The sequence below is a fragment of the Pezoporus occidentalis genome, unplaced genomic scaffold (assembly GCF_034315485.1).
Source record: "Pezoporus occidentalis ecotype Australia unplaced genomic scaffold, CSIRO_AGI_Poc_V1 ctg7, whole genome shotgun sequence".
NCBI lineage: Eukaryota > Metazoa > Chordata > Aves > Psittaciformes > Psittacidae > Pezoporus > Pezoporus occidentalis.
The window spans coordinates 1,466,945-1,493,304 of record NW_026916052.1 but is presented as its reverse complement, the minus strand read 5'-3'; the positions used below and the strand labels follow the sequence as shown (position 1 = coordinate 1,493,304).

Sequence of the window (26,360 nt, the reverse complement as noted above, 5' to 3'; positions counted from 1 at the left end):
CTAGCGAGGAGAAAGGCTGCACTGCACATGTAGCATTCAAGTTAAGAGCGAACGGACTCCGGAGACAAAATCATCTCTGGAAGGTAACAAATTCCACAGCGTGACACTGCCCTGGACACACTGACTTTGTAAGAATGTAACTGAAGTGACATCACTTGGCTTTCACCACCCAGCTGCCTCTTACATCTCCCTCACAAACCACTGACCTGAAGCTCTCCTACTTCACTGGACATTCATTAGTGGATTCGAACTCTGAATCAACACCCTCCTCCTGATGATGATGTAATAAAAACAGAAATTCACCACTAGTGTTGTACGTCCAAAAGTTTTAATACATGGTCCTCACTGTTCAGAAAAGTTATTGCATTAAATTCTAATACATAAATTCATCTGAATAATAATTAAAAAAAAATCTTCATTTTACAGAATTTTGTCACAGCAGCTAAAGGAAACCAGATTTTATACGCAATTGTCTCAAAACAAAACAAAAAGACTAGTTCTTCCCCAAATCAACAAAACTGCTATCATGTTATTCAGTAGTTACTGCAAATCCCACCTTGAACAACACTAGACAAGTGCATTGCTCAGGAAAAGTGCCACTCCAAATTACTGTCTTCAAATCTGAAATTTATTAAAACATGATTCTCTGCATACGTTAACTTTTTTGTTAACTGAATTAACATACAAAGTGTTTAATTTAATTGCACACCATTTTCCTTAAGTTCCTGATTTTCTTACAATTTGAATTGATTCACAAGTTACAAAGTATCAATGCTACCTACAGCGGTTTATACAAATCCACACGCATATTTGGATTGTGCCAGGCACACGAACATATTTGATCACCCAGAGGAAACACCAGATTCTCTGATCCATTAAAACCAACCATCCACATAAGCCCACTGATCCATGGATAATGGCAGAGAAAAATTCAGTAGGCCCTGAGTGCTGTAAATAGATTGATAATGGGAGCGGTGACTGAGGCATAACAGAACACATGGCAGAATTACATTCTACCTTTCATCCTCTGATGAGGACAAGATGTGCTACACCAGCTTACAATGGATACATGAACAGGGCTCTTCTCCTATTCAATCTTACTCCAGAGCTGGGAAGCATGAAACTACAATTCAGCTTCTTACACAAAATTCTCAAGCATCACAATAATCAGTCCTGAGCAGCAGTTCCACAGCTTACCTTTCTCTTTCAGGGGAAAAAACCCAACACAAAACCAAAACAACTCATCTGTATTAATTCTGCTTTCTTCTGCTGTAAAGAAAACAATAAAATATATTTGTCTTCAGAGAAAAAAAGCCCTTGCTTCTCCCTCTCTTCCAAAATACCCATCATCATGTAGAGTTCTCACTTAAAATCCACTTGAAAGTATTTCTCAGATTAAGTAAGGTTGTTACTTCTGCCCACTTCAAGCAAATGAGAAAGAATATATTACTTTGATACACTTCCTTAGGATCTGGTATCAAAACCAGTTCATTAGTGAAAAACACCTGTGTGGCTCTCTCTTGGACATAACATGTTCACACAAGTTCTAACTCTCACTGTCTCAGTCCCTTACAATAAAACTATAGCTATTTCAGTGGTTTTCAATCAGTTTTAGCAAGAGCAATAAGTTACCCTTTAAAACCATTTTTCTCCCAGGATATGCTAGCAAAAAGCCCGAACAGTGGAAAGCAAGTGAGCAGAGACAGTAGTACGCTTGGCAAAACCTGACAGTTAAAAAGGCATTCAAAGAGCAACAGAATGAAAACTAGTCAAGGTAAAAAGTGCAATGAACTAGCACCATGAAAATAGGGAGGAAAGTAGCTCCAGTATGAGCAGTTACACAGTATGTATTACTAGCAATACCTTGTTTGTTCTGGCAGTCACGAGGCATTCATTACACTGATACAAACTGCAAAATATTCATCCGAAAGTGTAACAGGAATAGGATACTCAATGATTCCAGTTAAGAACACTTATTTAGAGTCTAATTCAAGGTTACTTAGCTGCAACATAATTTTCTCACAGCTAAGAAAGTCTTCACTAAAGGGGAAGAAGTTTACACAGCTCAGAACATGATGCTGACAGCTTTCTAAAGCCAGCCTTTATACAAGACTTGGCTTATTTTATTTTCAGAGACATACACTGAATGAGACAGCCATCACCATTCAATCCAAACATACAAGCATTTGCATAAACTTCCCACATCTATATTAGTGCTCGCAACCACAGTCCTTGGGCTTTCTACAGAAAAAGACAGTGCTTCTAGGTTATTGCTGTATTACAGAAAAACAATACTAATATTTGCAGGAAGGACAGAGTGTGTATTTTGCAGATCACATCCTTTACAAAAAGCCTCACACTCACTCTCTTCATCCTGTGCTGCCTCCATACAGCAGAATTAGCATGCTGCTTCTCCCAAATGAAGCAGTACCTTCAGACCTTCTCCCTGCCCTCCACATCTCAAGAGCATTTACACTTCTTCACTGTGGTTTCTATCAGTAGGCAATGGCCTGTCATGCATTTATGACAGCACCTCAAGCAAGAGTGCACACTTAATCAAACTGACTTGACCCCAATTAAGTCCATGAAAAAAACAAGGAAGGGGAACACAAAGGGGAAGGAAAAAAGTTATTCTCACTTTCTCTCTGAGGGGAGCAAATGTTTCTGACAGCAGGTTTGTTTCCAGAGACCTGCAGTTTAAGCTGACAGGCAAGCTTATTAAATAGAAGCAGCCCCTTCATCCACACACAAAAAAACTTAACCCCCCCCCCCCCCCATTTTTAATTTAGATCTGCCTCTGAAATGAATGAAAAGAATCTGAATGTTGGAAAAAACTGAAGAGTTTGCATTGCCACCAAACAAATCAGACTGTGCAAATTCATGTTGTTTATCTGCAGGGCTGAGTCACATCTGGATGGTGGATGTGTCTCACACCCTGGGAACGTTTCAGCACTTCCCCTCCTACCAGAACCCTCTCTTAAAAAAGAATTCCTACAGTGATGTGATAAGTGATCTTTTCCCACCATGTGGTGTATATATATTTAAGACTTTCACAAACATTTGGCCAAAAATTGTATATCGCAGTGTTTCTCAAGTCACAAACACTACACAAACCATTCTTACAGGATATGCTGTCCAAGGACATGGGACCTCAGCCTTACTTCTCACTCCCCTAACTCCCATCCACCAAGTAAAGTGTTGCATCCTCTCAGGCTTTGATTGTAAGTCTTCAGCTTCTGGAATGCAGTAGTTGGACTTCTGCATTTTGCAGGGACTAAGAAAACCCATTTAGTTCATGTATCCAATGTACAACATTTTCAGCAAGTGCTTTCAGGCTGTTCATAAGAACAGTTAGGTCACTTCACACCACAGAGGTGGTACTTTCCGGATTTACACGCATCAACCTTGAAGCGTTTCTCAGATCCTGTAGCTGCTTGGCCGGCTTTCCAACCCCTTCCTCAAATCTTTTTTCCACAACAGGAAGGACAGTTTCATACAGGAAGGATGCATTTTGCCTAATGAATGCTTTTTTCTCAGGATCCTGTTCACACCGTAAACTGTAATCAACATGCTGGACAGCCACCAGGATGATTTCTACGAGACTCTCCAAAAGGACCATATGCAGCTCTGGGAAGTAAAGCTTTAACGCTTCCTCCAAGAAGGCCATAGTCTGCTTAGTGAAAGCTACTACAGTATAGCTCAGGTTGACCCAGCAGTCATCACCCGTGTACTGGTCAAAGTTGCCCACCCCGCAGCTCCTCATCTCCTCCCTGAGTTTCCCCAGTGCCTCTGGAGTCATTAGGTTCATCCTTCTCCACATCTCCTCAGAGTTGCGGTGCTTGGTGGCCTCGATGATGATATCCTTGTAGCTCTGTAATGCACCTTTGATATCCTTTACCAGAAGAGCATGAATGATGAAGGTGAGGTCCAGTCCAATCTCACTAAGCTGCTTGCAGTGCTCCTTAGCTACCTTGGGGAGTAACAAAAAACAAAGGGTGTTACTAGCGTGTATGCCCCCTTTACATCTTATTTACCAAATTTATAATTCTCAGAAAACAGGGAAGTCTGAGTCATACTTCACTTATTTCTCCTGCTTCAAGAGATTTCTTACTAATGAGAAATTAATAACTGAAAGATAAACCCTGCCTATCAAAAACACTCTGACAATTACATTATGAACTCCCCAACCCTTCTTTTTTTTTTTCCCCCATTAGAAGCTGAAATAAATTAGTCTTGCAAAAAACTATGGAAATGTAGTCCAGGACAGGCTTGGAAAATAGACAAAAAAATCTTCAAATACTCATCACTCAAATGTGGCTTACATAAATTTTAGGACCTCCTACTGGTTAAAGGCAAATTAAGAATAAACACATACTGTATTTCTGATAAAGATAGGGTTTTTCTGGCTGTGCGCTTTCATCTTAATCCGTTACTCTGTTAAACTGATAAAAAATCCAAACCAACCCCAAATGAATATTCACTTTTCAACTCAGGAAACCTTTGCACAGACCCTTTCAAGAGTCAGCAACTAACCTAGGGTTAGAAAAGCAGATTTACAAGTTTTACAACCTCTGTTTTGGCTACCATGTCACACCACCCTCTTTGGAGCCTCTTACCTTGACGCACTCTGCCGCAGTCGACAAACTCTCTTTACTATCGAAGACTTGCTTACTGAAGGCATCTACAAACATTTTCATGGAAGAGCGGGCCCAGACCACGAAGGCCGAGTAGCAGCCGTTGTTGCCAGCAAAGTCCGTCTCAAACTCTCTTGCTGTCTCCAGAAGGCTGGTGAAGAAGACATGGCAGAGCTTGTGGATGTAGAGCAACGTGGCACCCTCGATGCGCAGCTGCCGGATGGCCGTCTGCACCGCGGCCGCCCGGTTCTTCAGGAAGAGCTCGCATGCCTTGGTGGACTGGCCCAAGCGAATGAGCTGGGACACAGCTCGGCGGGTGGCCCGTGGCCCTCCCCGCAGAGAGCGGTCTGGAGACAGCTCGAACACCAGCACGTCTGTAAGCTGCCGGACCCGCTCATCCACCTTGACCCGCAGCTCTTTCACGGGCTGGCTCACAGGCTTGTCCCGCAGGTACTCGTTGAGTTTATCCAAGAGGTCCACTGCCCCCTCGAAGTCCCTCTGAGCAATGCAGACGTCCAGGTCCTCAGGCAGCTCCTGGATCCACTCAAGCGAGAGATCAACCACCTCCTCCTCAGCAGAGGGCTCTTCCTCCTCTTCTTCCTCCTCGAAGGGGTTGGTGGATTCAGGAGGTGCTGGGGCAGGCCGGGGCAGGGCCTCCTGCTCCAGGCGTTGCTTCTCACTGAGGGCCCGGTTGCGTTTAGTCTCCTCTAGCACCTCCAGCCACTCCTTCTTGATCTTGGCATTCTCAGCCTGGAAGATGCGGCTCTCGGGGAACATGAGCAGCTTGAACATATCCTTCATAGGAGGGTTGTCCTTGACGTTGACCACAGCCAGCCCATCGAGGGAGTAGAGGGCAACGTAGCGGTAGGCACCGCGGCGGTTGGGCAGCGCGGTGGCCACGAGCAGGCAGTCATTCATGAGGAAGGCGTGCACCCGCTGGATCTGCGCCATGTGGTCAGCATCGTACTCCACCAGGTCGCCGTTGTAGACCAGGTACTTGCTGGGGCTCTCCGGCAGGAGGTCGCGGTAGCCCTCCACCTTCTCCAGAAGGGTGGTGAGCGTCCGCTGCCGCCCCTCCTCGTTGGCTGCTGCCTCCTTGGCCGACAGGGGCAGGAAGGGGTCGGTGGTAGCGGCGCGGCGGGAGCCCAGCTCGGGGTCGTCGCGATCAGCCTGGAGGAGCAGGGCCTGGGTGACGGCCTCCATGATGCCCTTCTGCTCGGTGAGGATGTGGCTGAGCTGGTACATCTCGCTCTCCAGGTAGCTGATCTCCCGCGCCGTTTCGATGAACTGCCGGTAGTTTTGGTACACGTTGCGTTTCAGGCTCTGGGCCGTCTCCTCGCTCAGCGCCTGGATGCGCTGCCGGTGCTCCTGCAGGTCCCTGTCCCCGTCCGACTGCTGCGACAGCTGCTTCACGTACTCCGCCGCCACGAAGCCCCCGGACTCCAGCTGCCGCCGCAACCGGCTCCCGCCACCCTCGCCCAGCGACAGTGCCATCGCCACGGCCGCACCTCCAGCAGCCCCGCTGCCCGGCACCCGCCCCACAGCCGCTACCGCCGCCGTCAGGAACAACGACGCTGCGCCTGCGCACCGCAAGACGTACACCGCCTGCGACAACGGCGCCGCGCACAACGCGCATGCGCGGCTCACCTCCCTGCGGCCGTGAGCGCCGGGGACGGGCGGACTCAGCCGGCGTTGGGTGCATGCGTGGTCGTTAATCTCGTAACGCGCATGCGCGCCAGGCGGCTCTGGCGGATGGCGGGGCGGCAGCGCCCGCACGTAGTGGCGGCGCTGCGTTGAGCGGGATGGAGGAGGACTTCGTGCTGGCGCTGCAGCTCCAGGAGCTGTGGGAAGCGGAGGACAAGGAGGAGGCGGCGGCAGCACCGTGTCCTGAGGCCTTGCGGGACCTTTCTCCTCTCCGGCCGCTGTCAGTGGTGGATGAGTCGTGGGAGCTGCTGGACCCCAGCCCCGATGTGCACGGGCTCTTCGTGCAGTTCAACGAGGCGCTCTTCTGGGGGCGCCTGGCGGCGGTGGACGTGTCGTGGAGCCCGCGCATGACCCTGTACGGTGGGGGGCGCCGGGTCGGCGCGCAGGGCAGCCCTGCGTGGGGAGGCGGGCGCGGCGGTGAGCGGCCTCCCCGCCAGGCAGGCCCGGCTCCGGCGGGCAGGCGGGGTGCGGGGGGGGGGGGCAGGGGAAGCTGCCAGCAGGGTGTCGGTGCTGTGTCAGAGCTGTTGGAAGAGATTGTGGCTCTTCGAATAAGGAATAGCTCATCTCGTCATAGAATCATAGAATGGTTTGTGTTGGAAGCGACTTTAAAGCTCATCCAGTTCCAGCTCTGTGCCACAGGCAAGGACACCTTCCATTAGACCAGGTTGCTTCAAGCTTTGTCCAGCCTGGCCTTGAACACTGCCAAGGATGGGGCAGCCATAACTTCTTTGGGCAACCTGTGCCAATGAAGAATTTCTTTCTAATATATCATACATATAGCTATGGGGTTGGGGGGGAGGGGTAAGGAAGGAAAAGCTGTTATATCGTTATATTCTACTCCTGAATGTTGGTTTATAGGCATAGTGTGCTAGTGCCAGAGCTGCTCTTCCAGGTACTTGGATGCCTTGCTTTTCTAACGTGGTTTGTACCCTGGGATGTAGGTTGGTCATTGTCATTGTCTGTTTTGTCCTTCATTGGTCATCATTGGCAACCCTAGATGTCTTCTCGTGGGGTGCAGGCAGAATTGGATAGATGTTAAAGTGGAATAAATAATTTGGTCTTAAACTGTATGTCAGTGTAAAAGAACATACTTGTATTGCTGTTGTTGTTCTTGTTCTCAGTTTCTATTACAATTTTATAGCATGGCTAAAAGGTAGATATGAAATTGTAACAGTATATTAAGAAATCTTAGAACAGATTAGGAAGGGGAATAAACAGGGAATCTGAGATGAAAACAAAAAAAAGCTTTGAAGTGCAGGTTGCAGTTCTGTAGCAGATCAGCTGATGCAATTGCTGGCTGCTGGCGTCCTGCCCCCTCTTGTCCTCTGCTGGTTGCAGCACTCTTTAAATAGTTGAAAAGATTTGAACACTGAACAGGTAGAGCACTAACTCAGTAATATTAAAAAAATAAAAATGTTTTCTGCTGGTTTAGCATGCAGAAGTGATGATACATGAAAGTTCAGTAAGAGTCAAACACTGGGAGAGGATGAGGAGTTAAATTGCAGCAACCAGCAGTTAAGTTGGTGTTGGCTGCTTTGAATCTCCAGCCTCTATTTCATGTATTTCACTCCATGAGGAATTCTAATGAAAACAATCCTCTGCCTCCTAAACAGGTTAGCTTGGAACAGTCCATTGTGATTTGCCCCCACCACCACCTTCCTCAGGATTACTTCAGCTTTGAATTAAAGTGATTGCAAGATATTTAATAAACTACACTTTCACTTTTGCTGGTTCAGTCACAGCTTATTCTAAGGACTTGTGGATTTGGATTTTTTTCTTATTTTTTTTCTTGAGTTTTTCAAGTAAAAGTTTTTTTCATGTTCTGAGAGTTACCTAGCATGTGCTGGAAGAGGACAGCATTTTAACTCCAGTTCTCAATTAATGTACTACAGAAACAAGTAGCTTTTCATATTTTCTTTCTGTATCTCTTTCAGCTGTGCTGGAGTGTGTAAATATGAAGGAAAAGGTGGAATGTGTTCCATTCGTCTGAGTGAGCCACTCCTCAAGTTAAGACCAAGGAAGGATCTTGTTGAGGTATTTGAAGAGTGCTCATGAATCTGCACATAAAATGTATTTTGTGTCGTGTCCGTCCGTCCCCCCCCAATATTTTATAGTAGGATTCTTATAGTACGTATCATATACTGTATATACTTATATACCTATAGATTGTAAAATAGTGGTGTCTTTATTGTTACACTTGTGATGCTAATGTTTCAGTGTCATGGTCATCTTTCGGTTTTGCATTTCTAAATGGGCAACTCTGAGTGGCAGACTAAGGCCACTTGCTTATTTTACTGAAAAAAACCCAACCCCCAACTTTTTTACTCATAAATTATTCCCTAATATTAAAAACAAACAGGGACTGAAAGTACAATCAGAAGGTGGCTGTAGCTTCATCTTTTAGCTCAAAAGGCCCACAGCTAAAAATAAGGGTACAGGATATGACTGTAAACATTGTGTTGCTTCTTGTGCCTCTGTCAGGGCTGCTGCTTTGAGTTGGCTGAACATCCATGTTTGCTTAATGAACAGAAACGCTGTGGGGTTTCAGCTTTCTCACAAGTGCCTCTTGGTTGCAGAGGGGATGATCTTTTCAAAGATCTGACTTAAGTTTGGGGATTATTTCTCCTTTTTAGAATGTCACTTACTGTAGTAATATGTTTCGGTGGTATGGGAATAGAGGTAATTTGATTTGACAGGTAGAACGAGTATCATGCTTTTACGCCCCAGAATAAGCGTGAATGCATGAAGATCAGTATTGAGATAAATGTAGAGGAGTAGCATACTTACAGCTTAATTTTGAAACTATATATAATGCTTTTCAGTAAACAGCTAATGATTTCCATCGTTTCAGACACTGTTGCATGAAATGATCCATGCCCTGCTTTTTGTTACTAATAATGACAAAGATCGTGAATCTCATGGACCAGAGTTCTGCAAACACATGCGTCGCATTAATCGGTTGACTGGAGCCAATGTCACAGTAAGCGTAAACTACTTTAATTTAATAGCAGTTTCTTCCTGATTTGGTTTCTTGGTGTATGTAGTGTGGTATGAGTAATAAACTTGTTCTTGTTTGACACTCTACAGTTGGTACCAATACAAACTTGCATTCAAGTGTATGCCAGTTCCATAGTTATTTTGTTGGGGATGATGGTGGGAACAGGTTGAGGAAGATGTAGCAAGTTGTTAGTCATATGATTTTCAAGTATGCCCTCTGTGAGTATTTTTCTTTAAACCTGAAACGACTGAATGCTATCAGAGACAGAATAGCTCCATGTCAGAATACCGTTTGGAAAAGAACAGTCTGTTTTAGTTAAGATTTGTATCAGTAGAGGCAAGTGGATTGATGGTATTGCAAAATAATATGTCTGGCAAGATCCATTGAGATAGTAGCTGGAGAAAGAATACAGTACTGGCATTGTTTGCAGTGCATTCTAACGAGTACATCGTGTAGGGTGAAATTGTAGATAGATTTTTCAAAATGACTTTACTGCAGTTCAGACAAGATAGCCAGGACACATTCCTGCCCATCCTGTCTTTTAAGCTTTGTTTTAATGGTGTCTAAATGTTGATCAAATTGTGCGCAGGTTCAGCTCTTTGAACTGGTAATGTAAAAAACACAGCAGTAATGGAAGGAATGAAATGGTAATTTCTTTTTAAAGAATATTGAAGAGCTGTTGGTGTAAAATCAGGAACTTTCTGTATGACTGTTTCATTTTGTTTTGTTATTTTAACCTAGATCTATCATGATTTTCACGATGAGGTGGATCTGTACCGCCAGCACTGGTGGCGATGCAACGGCCCCTGCCAAAATAGGAAACCTTACTTTGGATATGTGAAACGTTCGATGAATAGAGCACCCTCTGCACGAGACTTCTGGTGGGCTGAGCATCAAGAGAAATGTGGAGGTACATTCACAAAAGTGAAGGAGCCAGAGAACTTCTCTAAGAAATCTAAGGAGAAAACTCAGGCAGAAAAACTTCCAAATTCCGAGTCACCTAAGAAAGGTATTTAAAATAATTTTTCTGCCTGTTTTCCAAACTGTTTTTGTCCAAACAGTTCTGTGGACAAGTACAGATCAGCCACTGCATGAGCTCTGCTTAGATGCTACTGTTACATAGCGAAGAATAGGGCCCATTTTGTGCATTTCTGGGCTCCTTCTCAACTAAACTGTTTGCAAAAGGTTTAGTTTACTGCACTGTTTTCAAGCAGCAGATTTTTTTTTTTTATGACGTATGTGAAATAATAAGCCTATGACATAGATGAAAAAGTTACTATTCTTATTGTCTTCTCTTAAATTGCAGGCAAGACAAAAACTCATGGTATGCAAGATCTGGTACCCTTTAGTGGAAAGGGATATCGGCTTGGGGGAGGAGACAGTGGACTCTCAGAAAAAAGCACAAATGAAACATCTGGTTCACAGCTTCGTTCCCCAGTAAGGACAATACCAATCCCTAAAAATGAGATAAAATTTGAAAAATCACCCCGTAGTGGCATCTTCTTTCCACTGCATACTGGTGATGCCAGTGAGAAAATCAGCTTATCTTCGAAGCGTGAGTTCCCTAAACTCTCTGTTGCTAATTCAAAAGCTTACAAGAACGTGAGTGGATCACCTGTTAAAATTGCTCGTGTTACGGAAGAAAAATCAAACCAAGGTTCTGCAAGTGGGAAGAGGGTTATGCCATTTTATAACGGGTCACCAAAACAAATTTGTTTTGAGCAGACAACAGCAGGTCAGAAAAAAAGCTCAGAAGGTTCTCATACATTTCAGCAATGGCCAAAAATGGAAGACAGAACTGCCTTTGAAAACTATTTCATTAAAAAAGGTGGTACTGGTGTCACTTCAAGTATAAGTACACCTTCAAAAACCAAAGTTGAATCTACAGTGTCCTCTGCAAGTTCCAGCGCTGCTGTGAGGCAGGATAAAAAAGTCGGTTGTCCTGTTTGCCAGACTGAGGTTTTGGAGTCTGAAATAAATGAACACCTTGATTCTTGTCTTGCATAAAACTTTTCAGAAAGGTGGCTCAAAAAGATAAGCCATTGCTTCAAAACTACTTTGCTCAGGGTTTGCTTAAGCTGTGGTTACTTCCCCGTGTGCCTGTTCTGAACTGGAATTTATACTGTCAGCATGTCGAACAAGTTTTGTGGAGTTGTACATCAGTGCTGACTGGGAAGCTAGCTGCTGCTTGTCTTCCAAGGAATCAAATTCTGAAGCTGTAGCAGGTGGATGTTTGTGCAGATGTTCTTGCTCCAGAATCTGGGTAACACACAGGGAGGTAGACACTTGCTGAACTCCCTATTTCCTAGTTTCAAGGCAGTTTTTAAGATTAAGACATTTTTAATCCTGCTAGTTTATGTTTGTTCTTAAAGCCCCTTTGTCTTGAGGGAGGGGGAAGGAGGGAGTTAAGTGGTGGTGGTGGGGTTTTGGCCATTCTTAAAGTTAACTACCTGTACTAGTAAGAATTCTTCTGTTTACTGCAGTGTCATTAAGTGGCATGTACTTCTAGAACAGAAACTATTTTGCATAAGCCACTGTTACACTCTTAGGTGGTCATCTCACCTGTGAGCTTTTCTAAAAGATAGGTGAGACTGAGAATCTCAAATAAAGGATTTTACCAAAGATGGGAGAGGCATAGGCATCAAAACCATAACAAACCATTCATTTAGGCTTAATGGGTGGATTGTAGCAGGAAAGAGAAGATCCAGAAGGGCAGTGAAGGTGCTAGGAAATCAAGCACAAGGTTCTTGGTAGACAAGAAGGCCTTAAAATTAAGGGCTCAATTTAAAAGGAAAAAAAAAAAAAAGGGCGTTTTGAGGAGCTTATTTTCAGAGATTGTTTAAACATTAGCTGCACCATTAAAAGTCAGAGTGGTCACATGGAAGCTAATGAACTTCAGTCTTAGGTGTGTCTGTTTGGTCCAGGCCAGGGTCCCAGCTAGATTCTCCATCCACTGCTTCTGATCATCTGCACAAACTGTTCACTATTTTTTGTTAGGATATAAGAATTATGAGCATGAGTAACTGACCCCCATATCCTCACACTAGTAAGTAAAAAGTTGTGAGGAATATTGGTATCAGTACTGATAAAAACTGTTCCTGGCCATGTCATTAAAAGATGATTTTTCAGTTAAATTTCCAGTGTTTCACAAGTCAAAATGGTGTTAAATTGACAGCAGCTGACAGTGTTTATTTTGCTGCTTCTGGAAGCCAGCCAGCCTGGTGGTTAGTATCCAAGGAGCCAGGCAGTTGAGTAGTCAAGCCATTGTGCTATGAGAACTTGTGAATGCTGAGCAGATGTGTTTTCTATATAAACTTTGTGAGACATTAACAGTTCTTTTGCTGCACTGAAAGTATTTAACTGGTTCCACAGTTAACATATGGATTCCTTGCTTATAAAACTGATTATAAATATTTTTGTTAAAGAAAAAAAAAACAATTATGCTGTTTCATATATTGTTGCTACAACTTTAAATGGCTATGTTAGCCTTGGATGCACGTATGTTTGTCTTTATGTAATCAACTAACTGCTGCTCCCTTTTGAAATACGAAAATAAACTGACGTGCAATGGAATTGAGCAAATGATACCTTAACCCTTTCTAAACATTGGTGTATTTTTTTAAATAATGATGCTACAGAGATTTAATGTGAATTGGATTGTTCTTAAATATGTTGAATAAATTGTTACTGAATTTTCATCTTAATTCAATTAAATGTAATTAAGCCTGGGTTTCTCATGGCACTTGTGGCCATTCTGTGTTACTCACAAGTGGGCTCAGCTGTCTATCTAATAACTGTCTGGTTTAATAGATTCTATCTATATCAACATTCTTCCTTCTTAAATTTCCCTGTCAAAACAGGCATTGGTGAATATACACTGCATCCAGCTTTGCCTTCTCCATCATATTTTTAGTACAGTTTCACTTTTGTTTCTTTTCTGTTGAAAAATTTACAAATAGTGATTCTAAATCTTGATCTGACGTGTTAATTTTTCATACTTCCTTCATAAAACTGCAGTGTCTCTGTGTTCCCAGTGAAACTTGACGTGTACACAGATGGTACTCCTAAAATGTATTTTACTACCATAGGTTTTTAAGAAGAGGACTAGATTCATATCGCGAGTGGTATCTCGCATCATGAAGCATTTTCTGAGAGGTATTTCCCTTACTATTGTTCTTACCAGTTTCCTTGTTTGTCCCACTACAACTGATAAGAGTAAAGGAGAAGGGAGGATTGTGGGTATAGCTGAATGTTTTTTTTTTCTTTCTTATGTCATCTTCTACATCAGTGGTGTTCGTTTGAAAAACAAATAGAAAACAAACGTGGGGATTGACCTGCAGAATTCAGTGATCAGTAAATGCCTGTCAGGGCAGGGCTGACTTAAGCTACAGGCAAGTTCTGTCTCACATACATAAATGTCCTAAAATAGATCTGTTTTCAAAACAACTGAGCAGTTCTGGACCAGCCGTGGAAAAACATTACTTCTGCCCATGTGTGTTTTCACAGTGAGGTATTATGATGCCAAGATGTCCTTCCTATGGAGGTAAAGGTGACAAAGACCTAGATGGATACACTTTGCAGTTCCTACCTATTGCAGGCTATTATTAACAGGTCATGGCCTTGGTTGGTTGGGTATGTTGTGAATGCTGTTTCTGTAAGACTGTTCTTGAATACAGTGTCCTTCCCACAATTATGACAATGGCTACCAGTCTGTTTTTAAAATATGCTGGTAAATTTGGGTTAAAGGTGAGAAATTCCATCTTCCGTATCAGTTGACTTTGTCCTCAGTGAGTTTAGAGACTAACGCAAGTTAGTAATGAATCCTGAACAAACACACTTCACTGAACTGCAAAGTAAGTGACCTGGCTGGAAATCTGAGAAACAATTGAATATGTTTCTGAGACAAATCAGGTATGAGAGAGGTCAAATGCGTGTGTGTGCTGTTTGTCAGCAAATGGGTCTGCACACTGAAGGCAGAAGCAGTCTCATGCTGTGGTGATCTACTGGAACTGTTCAGAATGATTCAGGTAACATTTCTGGGGGTTAAACTAAGTGGGAGTTTGCTTAAGTATTTCATTGTAATAAAAGGCTGCTGTTAAGTTACCTTGAAACTGGTTGTTGGGCAAGAAATCTTGAAGGTCAAATATTTTCAAGTGTTTTCTACTTCATGGACATGCTACTGAGGTTTTTGTAATACTTGATGAGTTCTGATGAAGAAGAGGGAAGTAGAATTTTTCTCTGGACTAATAAAAATGAATTAGTATCTTGCAAAAAGATATGTAATAGAAATAGTTTGCTTCATAGTATGTGCTGAAAGTGCTAATGTGCATTTCTCTATAGTTTACCATCTCCAGTAGGGGGTTGGAACTAGATGATCTGAAGGCCCTTTGCAACCCAGACCACTCTATGACTATTATTTGTTTTCATTTGGGAAATCTAGGTTCCATGGGAAGTATGTTCTTGCAGCAAGTTCAACCTAACGCCTATGCCTAAGCTGATGAGCAGGCTGTTTATGTCTAGGTGGAAGTACGTTTCTAAGGAAGGGCAGGTGCTGCTGCTCAGACTGTATAGGAATTAGTTCCCTGAGCCTCCTTTCTAGGAATGTTTTTCAAGAGAACAAGTAAATTCTGCTCTTTTGGAACAGGCTGTGCTATCTGGCACTGGACCACTGTTAGTAATAAAGGATTTGAGGTAATACTGTTTTACCAAATCAAAGGTTAGGGCTTGGTTGTAACTGAACAACTAGTGAATAATTCCTGAAAGGAAAGCAGCTATTGAAAATTTAAGCTATTCCTGCTGCAGCAGCAGGACGTGCTATAGAGTAAATGGCTTGTGTGTGTTCTTCTGGAGCCCTTATTTCTGTTGTATTTTCCATACAGCATCCCTATACATCTTTAAAGTAAAGCAAGTTACGCTGCACTGAACAGTAACAGCAAGAAGGACCAAATGGTGAGTTTCTGAGAAAAAGCACCATGGACATGCAAATTCTTACTTGGATCTGTATTGCTACACAAGTCTTGAGCTTAAAAAAACAAGTGTTCGCATATGAAACTAAACACTTTACATGACATTACCCTCAAGGCATAGTTTATGGGTAGACAAGCCATGAAAGAGACTTGCATTTCAGCGTGCTTGTGAAAATATACCGTGTTTTACTATACTCATGTATAAGAGGGAAAAACCACCAAGACGGCAGGCTGGGTGGAGCTTTGGGGTTTCTCAACGGGCCATTAGGTGGCACTCCCTGCACTTACGGAGTACTTCTTCCTCTCCAACCGGTACAGGGGAAGAACAGAAAGTGCAGAATTACCAGGCTCGCATTTCACCTACGCTGCACTCCGGGCTGAAGATGGATCAGCACGGACCACAAACAAGTTAAAGGAGGAGGAATGGGGGTTGGTTTGCAACTAGCTGAGCAATGGAAAGTAAATTTATGACTATCTGGCTTTTCTGTGAGTGCTTCTTTTAGCTTTGCTGCAGGAGGAGGGACTTGGAAGATGAGGCAGTAGCTCTTTTTGCTAGTTCTGAGCTCAGTGAACAACTCAAAAGGCATCCTTTTGTGGTCTGCATCCATCGCAGTGAAAAATGTCATTTTCTTTTAGCATTTGAAATTGACCCAGCTCTGCAAGAGAGTCAGGATGGAGCTGTCACAAGTCAGAGGGGTTTATAAAACACAAAACCACTCCTGCACCTCAGCTGAGCCAGGGAGCTGGAGGGCTGTAACAGGCCCAGGGAAGGGTAGTGCACCATAGGTGTGAAAGCTAAAAAAAGGGACACGGACATGGCCTTAATCCTTCCATTCCCTTTTAGCTTCTGCCCAGCCAGGCTACTTTAAGACTAGATTAAATTTCTAAGACAGTGCAGCAGCTTGGCCTGAATAACTCACCCTGTCTCTATCCCATCCATTCCTTATCATTTCCATCATTTCATCTGCTTTTTTTGTGTCCTAGTAAATCTTGGACCTGACAGGTCACAAACTGCATAACAAAGAACATTTTAAATAGCAAAACCCAGCAACCCAACTATTTGGCTCCCCCATTGCTTAATTCAGAAGCAGTAAATATTTAATGACAACCTCTGTGTTCACTGCAGGTATCTTCTCTTCAAAGAGCTGTCACTGGTCACAAACAAAGCCTGGGGTGAGATGTGGATTAAAGCTTGGTGAAGTCCTGGTACCGTATATCAACTGTAAGATTATGGAGTCATTGGGGGTTTTAATTCTTCTAGTAGCTTCATTCCGTAACTTCCTGGTGCGATGATCAGCCATAGGGCCTCTCTGTTCTTACTCCATTTCCTCCCTGCTGCTTTGCTCACCTGCTTTTGCCTTCCCACTGACCACCCTGGTCTTTTCCTGGAAGCATCCCATTAATTACCTGCTTTCTTCCCAGAAGGATCTGCTAAGTGGGTGTGCTGCCACCCATTTGTGCTCCAGATTACGTGGGAATGGAGGGATATGGCAAATGGAAACACATCCAAAGGGAAGAGATGTCCTGAGGATAAAACACCCCAGGGCTTCAGAGAGGAGAGTACCTGTACCAGGTGTAGTATGGAAAGCTGCAAGTAAGGGACTTCAGTCTTTTAAATCAGTTGTCTTCTGTGGGACATGCCACTAACAATTATTTAGGTTATTCCTTTATTTGGCAGTTAGTGGTACCAATATTGAAAATCTAATTTAAACGCGAGAAAAAACTTTATTACAGTGAGGGTGGGGGGACAAGGGAAGAGGTTGCCTGAAGAGCTTGTGGAGTGTCCATCCTTGAAGATACCTAAACCCCAACTGGACACAGTCCTGGGCAGCCAGCTCTGGATGAACCTGCAGAGGGACAGGGGAACTGAACCAGACCGTCTCCAAGAGCAGCTTCCAACCTCCACTGCCCTGGGCTTCTGCCTAACAACCCCACAGGCACTTCAGGACAGAGTGAAATTACAGCTGAAAGAAGTTAAGATCCTCACTGACACAGCCCAGGAGCGCTTACAGCATCTGTAACCCTCGGTTTATTTCAAGCCATACATTTCTTCCTCTCCCAGCAAGGGTTAACATGGGCAGCTCTCATCCCTGCCACCACCCAGGCCACGACCATGAGAGAGAAGTCCCCCATATCCCATGCATCAGAGACTGGGGGCCTTCAGGCTGGAGTCGGGTACGTGCCATGACACAAAGACAGGTACAAGGAAGCTGGATGGAAGAGTAGGTAGGTGGGTCACCACCTCTCACAGCTGGCCCTGGAAAGGCAGGTTTTAATTGCTGCTTCCTCACCAAGCCACACTGGGAAGGGGGAGCGGATTATCAGCCCTCTAGACGACGTGAATGAAAGCACAGATGTAATTAACTCTGAACGTACCTGTAAGAGATTTAGAAGGCAGGAAAAGCATCAGATGACATGAAATAGGAGGTATTTCAGGTACTACAACCCCCTGAAAGACTATTCAAACTAGCTGGCAGCATTTCCCAGGCAGAGTTAAGAGGACACCACCCAAGAGGTCTTGCTGCTAATATTTGGGCTGACACTTAGGTCTTGAAATGCAGACCCATGCTAAGTGATGGCACAACTTTGGAGCTGTTTGCAAGGCATTATGGACACAAATATCCTCTGAAGGAATGAGCAGACCTTGTTTTTTGAGGAAGACACTGAAAAGCTGCTGTAATGCAGCCCTCCTCTTCATCCCTTCACGGGCTCCAGCAATGTTACCTTCCCCAAGACTCTCCTGCAGTGTGGGGCTCCCACACTGAACTGATGCTCTATACTCTCAGCCAAGGGTTTCAGTCAGTCCATGCCCACCCTGCAGCAGGTACTGAGGGGAGCACTGGCTTACCTTCTTCAGGAAGAAGAGAGGGAGTGGAGATCTCTGCTCCTGGGCAAGTAGCCCCACTCAGCTTTGAGTTGTATGATGGGTTGATCCCAGCCCCACGTGTATTTTCCACATGGCTGTGGATTTGTGTGGAAGTGATACCATTGGCAGGAGACTGACAAGTAGATGTCCTGTCTGGGAATCCCGCACCAGTTTCCAGTCTCCTTGTGCCTCTCCCTTCCCTTCTTTCTTCAATAGAAGGACTACCCAAGCTTGGCATGAAACTGCTCCTGGGTGATGCCTGTGATGCCAGTGTCTCTAACTAGAGACACTTAATACAGTGCCAGATGAAGGGTATGTCCCATGAACTGCCACTGTTCAGCTGTGTCATGATTAACCCCACCACCTCTGCCAAAGGGGAGGAGCACCCTCAGCAACTCAAGATTAGTTTGCTTCCCCGAGATGGTCAGCAGCTTGCTGCACTGAGCTTCTGTTGGGCAGCACCAACTCCTCCCTAGGGCCCTTTACTGCAACTCTCAGCCAAGGGCTTAAGGTAGCACCAGACCACCTGAAAAGGCAGGTGCCAGGCTGCTGCCAGCCTTCATCTCACACAAAACAAGCCCGAACGTCTTCCTTAACTGTGAGTTTTATAACTTAATCCAACACCCCAGAAGCGCTGTAGCACAGAACTCTGCAGCTCGGCTGGTGGGGCACTTGGGGAGCGAAGGATGCAAAAGTCCTGGGTTAGCAAGGGGCAGGAGAGGCCCCACACATGTGCAGGAGTGGAAATGCCAAGAGAATGTGCCCGGGAGGTAGGAAGCAGAGCTTCACCTGAGGAAACCGGAGCAAATCTGCTATGGGCACTGGAGGTGTAACCAACCACCTTCCTCTTCCGATACTCTTTTGTCCCTGCACTGGTGGCTGTTCATAGATAAGGCTGCCTCGTGAGTATCTAAACAAGAGCTTACACTATCATAATCAACAGAAAAAAAAAAACAACTCCCAACCAAAATACATGTAGAATCATAAAATGACAGGATGGTTAAGGTTGAAAGGGACCTTAAAGCTCATACAGTTCCAACCCCCCCTGCCACGGGCAGGGACACCTTCCACTAGACCAGGTTGCATTCTTTAACCGATACAAGTTAAAGTAACTTTTGTTTGTGCAGCGCAACTTCCTCCACCTAAAACGGAGCCACTTGTCTCTTTGTCACGTCTAGGACACGGCGCACACGTCTACCTGCCCTCAGGCAGAGGCCGTTTCCCGGTGAGGACACCAGGGGGACCCAGTCACCCGTTCCTGCTTCCAGCCGTTATCTGGGAGCAGGTTCCCGAAGGATTTCTGCATCCCTCCGCCAACTTTTACCGTAAAATGCGTGCCCTCCCTAGTTATGTCACTGCGTAACATTGCATGGTTATGAAGTCGCAGCAACTCTTAACTATATGCAGTTGTTTGTTTTAAATAAACCTGTGCTGTTTTATATAAAGTTTGGGGTTTTTTTTAACTAAAATGTTCTCATAGTGCAGGTGGGATAAAAGTAATCAAAGCAGCTTAGAAATTGCTTCCCACACCCCATTAAAGAGTTCTACACAAAACACAAATTTAGGGCCAAAGTGTTAACCTACTACAGGTTTTGCTTGTTTGTTAAGATATGACTGTGCAGAACACGTGCCCAGCACTGCATTATTATTATGTTGTGGCTGGAGAAGGTGAAGTGAAGGGAAAATAAATACCCCCAGTCTGACCGCTCAAACCTTGCTCTTTGCTATCAGGGACACCATCAACTGGACTCTAATCTCAGGAAACAGATCCTGTTACCCATGGCCCCGATTCCCTTCCCTTCCCTTGTCAGTGGTGTCCACAATCACATACGCTAATATAAGCAAGGTAGATACATTTATAACCCAAGTGACTTGCCTTAAGGTAGTTCTGAAATGTGAAATACCAGCTCACAACCCAATACCACGTTCAGGTATGAGGCTGTCTGTGAGTAGGAGTCAAATCCTACTTTACCATTTCTATTCAACTCATTCATTCCTCCCTGTCCTGTGAAGGACTCGAGCCTTACCCTAAATGGGTTGGTGATTTGCATCTCATCTGCCCCTTCCACTTTTAGAGCCAACTGCTAGCACATGGCTCACCCATTTGGGAGCTTTGGGCTTTTTTTTTTCTTATTATTTCAGGAAAGGGATAAATGTGCTGTATCTTCACTCCTCAACTTCAAAGCTAGGGGGAAAAGCTTGATGGAATTAAGTGGTAGCAAAAGCCAACAGAGCAAATTCCCTGGAAATAGTTTTGTCTGGTAGGACAGAGGACCTTAAACCTGCTTCTGTCAGCTGCTATCACCCCCCGCTAGACAGGGTCAGGCAACCTCGATGCAGCAGATGCTCCAGAGTGAACACAGTTCCTGCATCAGTGTAATAGCATGAACAGACTTGAGTGCATTTGCAGTTACTTGCAGGCTTTACAGCTGAAAAAAAGCCCCAAAATATTTAATATGAAAGCCAACAATGGGAGACCCAAGTCTCTCCATACACCCACCTCCCCACCCCCATCCCCCCAAAAAAAACAAAACAAATGAAATCCAAATCCAGTTGAGTTCCATGAATTGCTTCCAAGTCTGTGCTGCTCAGTACTCATATTCTCATTAGGTATGTGCAAGTGCATGCAACCATCTGCACATCTGCATGCCTGCAGGCAAGGTGCATGCTAGACTTTCATGATGTTGAAGCTCTGAGTTTGCTATTGTCACTTAGCACTCCCCCTCTTCTCCAAAGCATTCAGCAAGCACAAAAATGGTACTTTCCAGTCTGATTATACTTGGAGATGTGATCTTTCCACTCCTGACCCAAAAGCCGTCAGCATAGCCAGATGTTTTACATAAGATACAGGCTGTCTGCTTCCTCTCAGATTTGCAAGCATCCTTCTTTTGAGAAACACCCAAGAGAAACTTCATCGTTCCCTGGTGCAGTGTTTGACTTTACTATGCAAAACAATTCCCCTGCATACTGTGTTCAACAATGTGATAATTAAAAAGGTCAGGTCAACACAGGATAGTTGCAAGTGCTGGAAAGGCTTCTTCCTTGTTCAATGTAAAACAAGGATAGGGAAGAGGCTATTTCAAGAGAACATGAAAGAAGTTACATAGCACTGAAGCATGGAAAAAGCCTCAAAAGACTTTGGGATCAGCTCAGGGCTGTTGCTCTTAGGTTTCAGCCTAACATACTGGCAAGAGCCATTACCTTAGAGCAGAACTGAGCAAGAGAACAGAACAGGTATCCAAGTGCCATGGAAGGTGCACTAAAGCTGGCAGACCCCATCTGGAGACCCAGGTAACTCTTCCTGAAACACAACAAGGCAAGAGAAGCGCATGCAGGAGGACTTCACAAGATACACAGCAATGGCAGAAGCACAGTCATGTAGACGTTTCCTTGATTACCATGCAGTCATTACAAAGCTCATCAAAAAGCTGAGAGAAACTGTGTGGCATCTCATATGGATGGGCATCTGTAGGCTCTACCATTCTTTTGCCATCTTCAAAGCACTCGTAATTCATTGGAAGCCACATAAAACTCAAGAACCCCCATTAACCCTTACAAATCCTCTCTGAAGAGGACTTCCACTTTGCGTCTCATGTACCTGTCGGAAAGTGGTGAAAACACTAGAGTTGCATCTTTGTCCACCATCACCCTCCAGCCATCCTAAACTTGGTGCTGTCCCTCAAAGAACAAAATCACCAGGAAAATGATCACCACAGCCAGGTAACTGCAGGCAACCTAAAACATAGCCCATCCCCTGAACCTCCTCTAGAGCAGAAGTAGCTCAGATTTAAGAAAAAACAAGCACAAACACCCCCCCCCCCCCAAAAAAAACCCCAAACAAAAACCCAACCCAAACCCCAAGCTAACGGAAGATTCCCCCTCCCAAACCACCAAAAAATCCGCATACCCCCATTTATCAAGGGATGTTTATAAATCAGTTGCTCTGGAGTAGTTCTAAGAGTTGAAAAGACTACAAATAACCACATAGTTTTCAAGAACCTTTATACATCATCTTTTTTTTTTTTTTTTTAATTAGATTAGCTTTACAAGCAACTTGAGAGCTCTTTCATAATGAACACTGCTTTTCAAATTACACAACTTTATAGGCAACCTGTAAATGAATCCTGAATTTCTTCGCCTGCTATAGATAAAGGTCTCGTATTTCACAGCCAGCTAACATCATGAATAAAAATAGCATTATGAAGCTTTATCTTTAACCAGGACTAGACACATACAGATCATAAGACAGTTTAAAAAATAGTTTTAGAACAAGGACCTGCTTGGTGATACTCAAGACTGAATACTCAACCGACATGAAATGAACAGTTTCTAAAGGACATGGAAGAAATGGCTGACCTGATTTTGTTGACCCTATTGTAATGACTTACATGGAGTGAAAAAATAAGCACTTTTAAAACCTGTCTGGCAAGCACAAACCTACAGTGTGATTAGAATTTGATACGCCACGTAACTGCAGAACTTTCAATTACAGAGGGACTGAAATGAGTTTAAAGGCTTATGCTTACATTTCTAAAACAAAACTAAACAAACCTCTGTTAAAGTAGTACTGAAGAAGGTGAAGTAGAAGAGGTGGCTTTTTTGCTTGTTTCATTGGTAGCCTAAATGCACTGCAGACCAGACAGTAATGAAGATTTGCACTCCTTGGCCAGGTTGGCAGAGGCACTTACAGTAAAGGTATTCTGTCTGGTTTTCTGGGAAGAAAGGAGGAAAGAGGAAGGTAACTGTAAAGGGCAAGAATATACTAAAAAAAAGGAAAAGCAAAATCAAAACAAAACTGGGATTTTTGTTGGTTCTCCTAAATGATATACCAATACTGATTCCCCCCCCCCTTCTGTCAGTTTGTTACTAAACAATTAGCTTTTTCATGTTTTACATGAACAATAGTAATGTTTTTAATAAAAAATTACTGAGCTTTCCATAGAAAAGGTCTCTAATTGAATACAAACTATACAGATGCTAAAATTGTCACAAGTTGTAATATATACAGAAATATTTCTGTACACTCACATTGTTTTGGCTAAGTAAGGAAATAAGGGACAGATAGAAAACTGCAGTGGGTAAGTTGATCAACCCTCAAACTCCTGAAAATGTGAATGCTGTCTTTTATAGGTTTGCTTTTGTTTTCTCAAGCTTTTAAAGCTCAGGGGTTAAAAAAAAAAAAAGGAAAGAATTAAAAAATAATAATAAAAAGAGATCAGTGTCCAAACCATCCATTTCTTAAAAATAAAAGAGTATCAACATTTCTGCACATCTCACTTCTATTCTGTGATGTCCCCTCTCCTTGATAAAATTAAAACAATGTAAAAGAAAGTAAATGCTTTCCTACTAAATATATACCTCAGTATTGACCAAAGGGCAGTGCCTTTTTGGGGAAATCCTTCAGCCCAGTGAAAACCTAAAGATGTATTGCACAAAGAGCCTACAGTGATGCACTTCAGCTTCAGTGTGCTGACCATCTCCTTGTATTATATAATAGATCAAGGTGTCAACTTACAGACTGCACAGGACACCAACACTTGAAAAGGAAATTAAAAAGTTAGGGTTTTGATATTCTATTAACTTATATACAAAGGAAAGTGGAGTGCCAAGTACTCGTTAGAAAACAGAGAAAGCTCAAAAGTTTCCGTCAAGTACGTAAGGAGGTTCTGGGTACCTCTAATAGCCTAGGAAAGCCCTTGTATGTTCTTGTAACTCGATGGTATCTACCAGGTCCCCAAAGCCAATGACAGCAACCGATAGTGTCAAGTTCACTTAGTGCCAGTCACTTAAAAAAAAACCCAAAACAAAAACCAACCCACAAAATAAAATAAAACAACAAAAAAATAAAAAGGCAAACAAAACAAAAACATCCCCTAAACTAAAATAAAACAAAGAGACAGAAACTTCCCCTCTGTGGATCCAACATACAAAACCACAAACTGAATGTTACTAATAGCGAGACACTGATTTGCTTCTGTTAATAAGGTTCAGGAGGACACAGTCAAAACAAAAAAACAATACAGCAGCAATCTTTAAAAGTTAAGATTAGTGTGAGATATGATATAAAACAATCAGGTTTTTAGCTGGTAATTAAAGTGCTCCTTTTCTGACTTAAGGTGTAAAGAAAATTAAAGTGATTATCAGTTACTGGCAACCCTTACATTAAATTAGGTCTTCAATGGCAGAGGAGAACGGTATGAACAGTTTTACAAAAATAGATCCATGTTATTTTGGAGAATACTGTAATTTTTTTCTTTTTTTTTTCAGTTTTTCTTTTTTTTTTTTTTTTTTTAAGACTCAATTTTGATTAACTGTACCTGGTCATACAAAAATTACCCAAAATTCAAACTTTTAGCATATAAAAAAAGGGAGTGATGAATTGGATTCAGCTGGATGACAGGTCTGACAAAATATAAGGATGGACAAATTCTATGTAGGGCACTTATTTATGTCCAGATGCATATGTTGTTTCTTACTGATTGCTTATCTTCTTCACATAAGCAGTCACAGGCCTGGAGTCACAATCACATAGTACAATGCTTCAGCAGTCAAAGAACCTTCTATTTGATGCAACATTGAAACACTGTTTGCTTCTTTATTAAAATGTTGGTTCGTTGTTGATTTTCCTTTATCTTGTTATTCACATTCAAAAGTTAATAGATAGCATCAAGATTTATCAGGGAGAATAGCAAGGGGAGTTGCTAAATCAAAGGCTTATAAAACGTCTTTCCCAACTGAGTCAGAAGGTTTATTAAGTTCAACCCTCACACCTTTTTCACCTGTAGAAATATGAAAAGGAAACTGGCATTATTTTTCAGCATTTATTGAAGTACAGTCTACAGAACTGTTACGTGACTTTCAAGATCAGTTTTAAGAGAGCACTTTGAAGATTATCTAGTATAAATGATCTAGCAAGACAGGTATTTTTGTATACATGCTCTGTATCCTGTGCTGTGTAAAGTTAACAAGCTGCGTAAAGTTACTCATCATCTCTGAAAGCAGGCATGTATATTTGGCTGCCCAAGTATAAAACTGGATACTTCACATCACAAATGCAGTCCTGCAGCTCATCACCTCAGCTTTTATAAAGGTAAGCTTTAAGAACGGCCAATTGAGAATGTGAGGGGGTATCCTCCATTATTCTGTATCAGAATATCTGGAGTTTCTGGGTATTTATCTTTGTAAAGAAACTCTGAGGAATGATTAAAGTGAACCATTCCATTTGAATTGCTGCTAAAAAAAAATAATGCCCGAACCACCAGCCAACCCACACCTCCTTTTTTAATATACATTGACCAAGGTAACTTCAGGTACCCCCACATAAAAGCTTTACTATCAAAACATCAACAGACACAGTATTCCATATTCAAGAAAAAGTCAAACAGATTCTGCATGCCTTTAGACACTAAGCCAGAAATTCTTAGTTTCCTCTTTCATAACATTTTATTCTATAATTTCATGTTTTATTTTCAGTAGAAAATAGAAGGCATCTTGCAGTTTCTGCTGCACACACAGAGCAAAGAATGCAATTTTAATTGCAAATGAAAACTGGTATCACCACAATGTGGTATCATAAATCAGTTACAGGGCATACTGATTCTGAAACTTAAACAACCTTTCCAACCCAGCCTTCCTTAACTGCCTGCAGTTTAGGGGGAAACTGGAGAAGGAGGGAGGCCAGAGGGAGCACCTTCCCTGCAGGCAGACACAAGCCTGCACTCTCTCGGGAAGAGCAGCAGCTGAAGCTGGGCAGACACAATCAGAACAACTCTGATCCAGTAAGGCTGGCTCCAGGAGCTGTGTGGTCACATGCATGTGACACAAAGGCTGACTTACAGACAGACAGGCTTCCTGCAGAGACCAGGTGGGAGATATCCAGCATTCCCGAGGGCCTGGGAAGTCACCGTGCCTTGCTGTCACCTGCTGAGCTGGAGCTGAGGGACCCCTGTCTTTCTTCACAAGCCCTCCAGGAGCTGCACTACTCTTGCCATTCTCAGAACACACAAAGTCACAGGGGAACTGCAGCCTCTGCAGCCACTAGATAGCTCTGGGGCTAGTCATGAGTTTCAGATGTCTAACAGCAATGAATGGAAGTATCATTCCGAAATCACTGCCACGTCTTCAACATCATCAGTTTCAGAGCTCTTGATGAAACCATGGAGAAACTGGCCCTGTGCATGTGTGCACTTGCA

At 43.2% G+C, this 26,360-nt stretch overlaps 3 protein-coding genes across 4 annotated transcripts in view; 1 reads left to right on the top strand and 2 right to left on the bottom strand.

Moving 5' to 3' along the window:
• Window positions 1–306: 306 nt before the first annotated feature.
• EXOC8 (exocyst complex component 8) lies at window positions 307–6,205 on the bottom strand. The gene is made up of 2 exons (XM_062641903.1): window positions 4,617–6,205; window positions 307–3,970 (listed from the first exon to the last, which is right to left on the bottom strand). The coding sequence occupies exons 1-2, from the start codon at window positions 6,126–6,128 to the stop codon at window positions 3,362–3,364; spliced, it is 2,121 nt and encodes a 706-aa protein (XP_062497887.1). The 5' UTR covers window positions 6,129–6,205; the 3' UTR covers window positions 307–3,361.
• A 214-nt stretch (window positions 6,206–6,419) lies between these two features.
• SPRTN (SprT-like N-terminal domain) lies at window positions 6,420–13,059 on the top strand. The gene is made up of 5 exons (XM_062641775.1): window positions 6,420–6,693; window positions 8,273–8,372; window positions 9,190–9,318; window positions 10,078–10,345; window positions 10,643–13,059. Exons 1-5 carry the CDS (start codon window positions 6,437–6,439, stop codon window positions 11,341–11,343), a joined length of 1,455 nt encoding a protein of 484 aa, XP_062497759.1. The 5' UTR covers window positions 6,420–6,436; the 3' UTR covers window positions 11,344–13,059.
• Window positions 13,060–22,153: 9,094 nt separating this feature from the next.
• The window catches only part of EGLN1 (egl-9 family hypoxia inducible factor 1), a 36,212-nt gene continuing 32,005 nt past the window's right edge, over window positions 22,154–26,360 (bottom strand). For both annotated transcript variants that reach the window (XM_062641778.1, XM_062641776.1), the window contains one exon: window positions 22,154–24,947. In XM_062641778.1, the coding sequence (XP_062497762.1) occupies window positions 24,944–24,947 (4 nt within the window). In that variant the 3' untranslated portion in view covers window positions 22,154–24,943. The remainder of the gene's footprint in view (window positions 24,948–26,360) is intronic.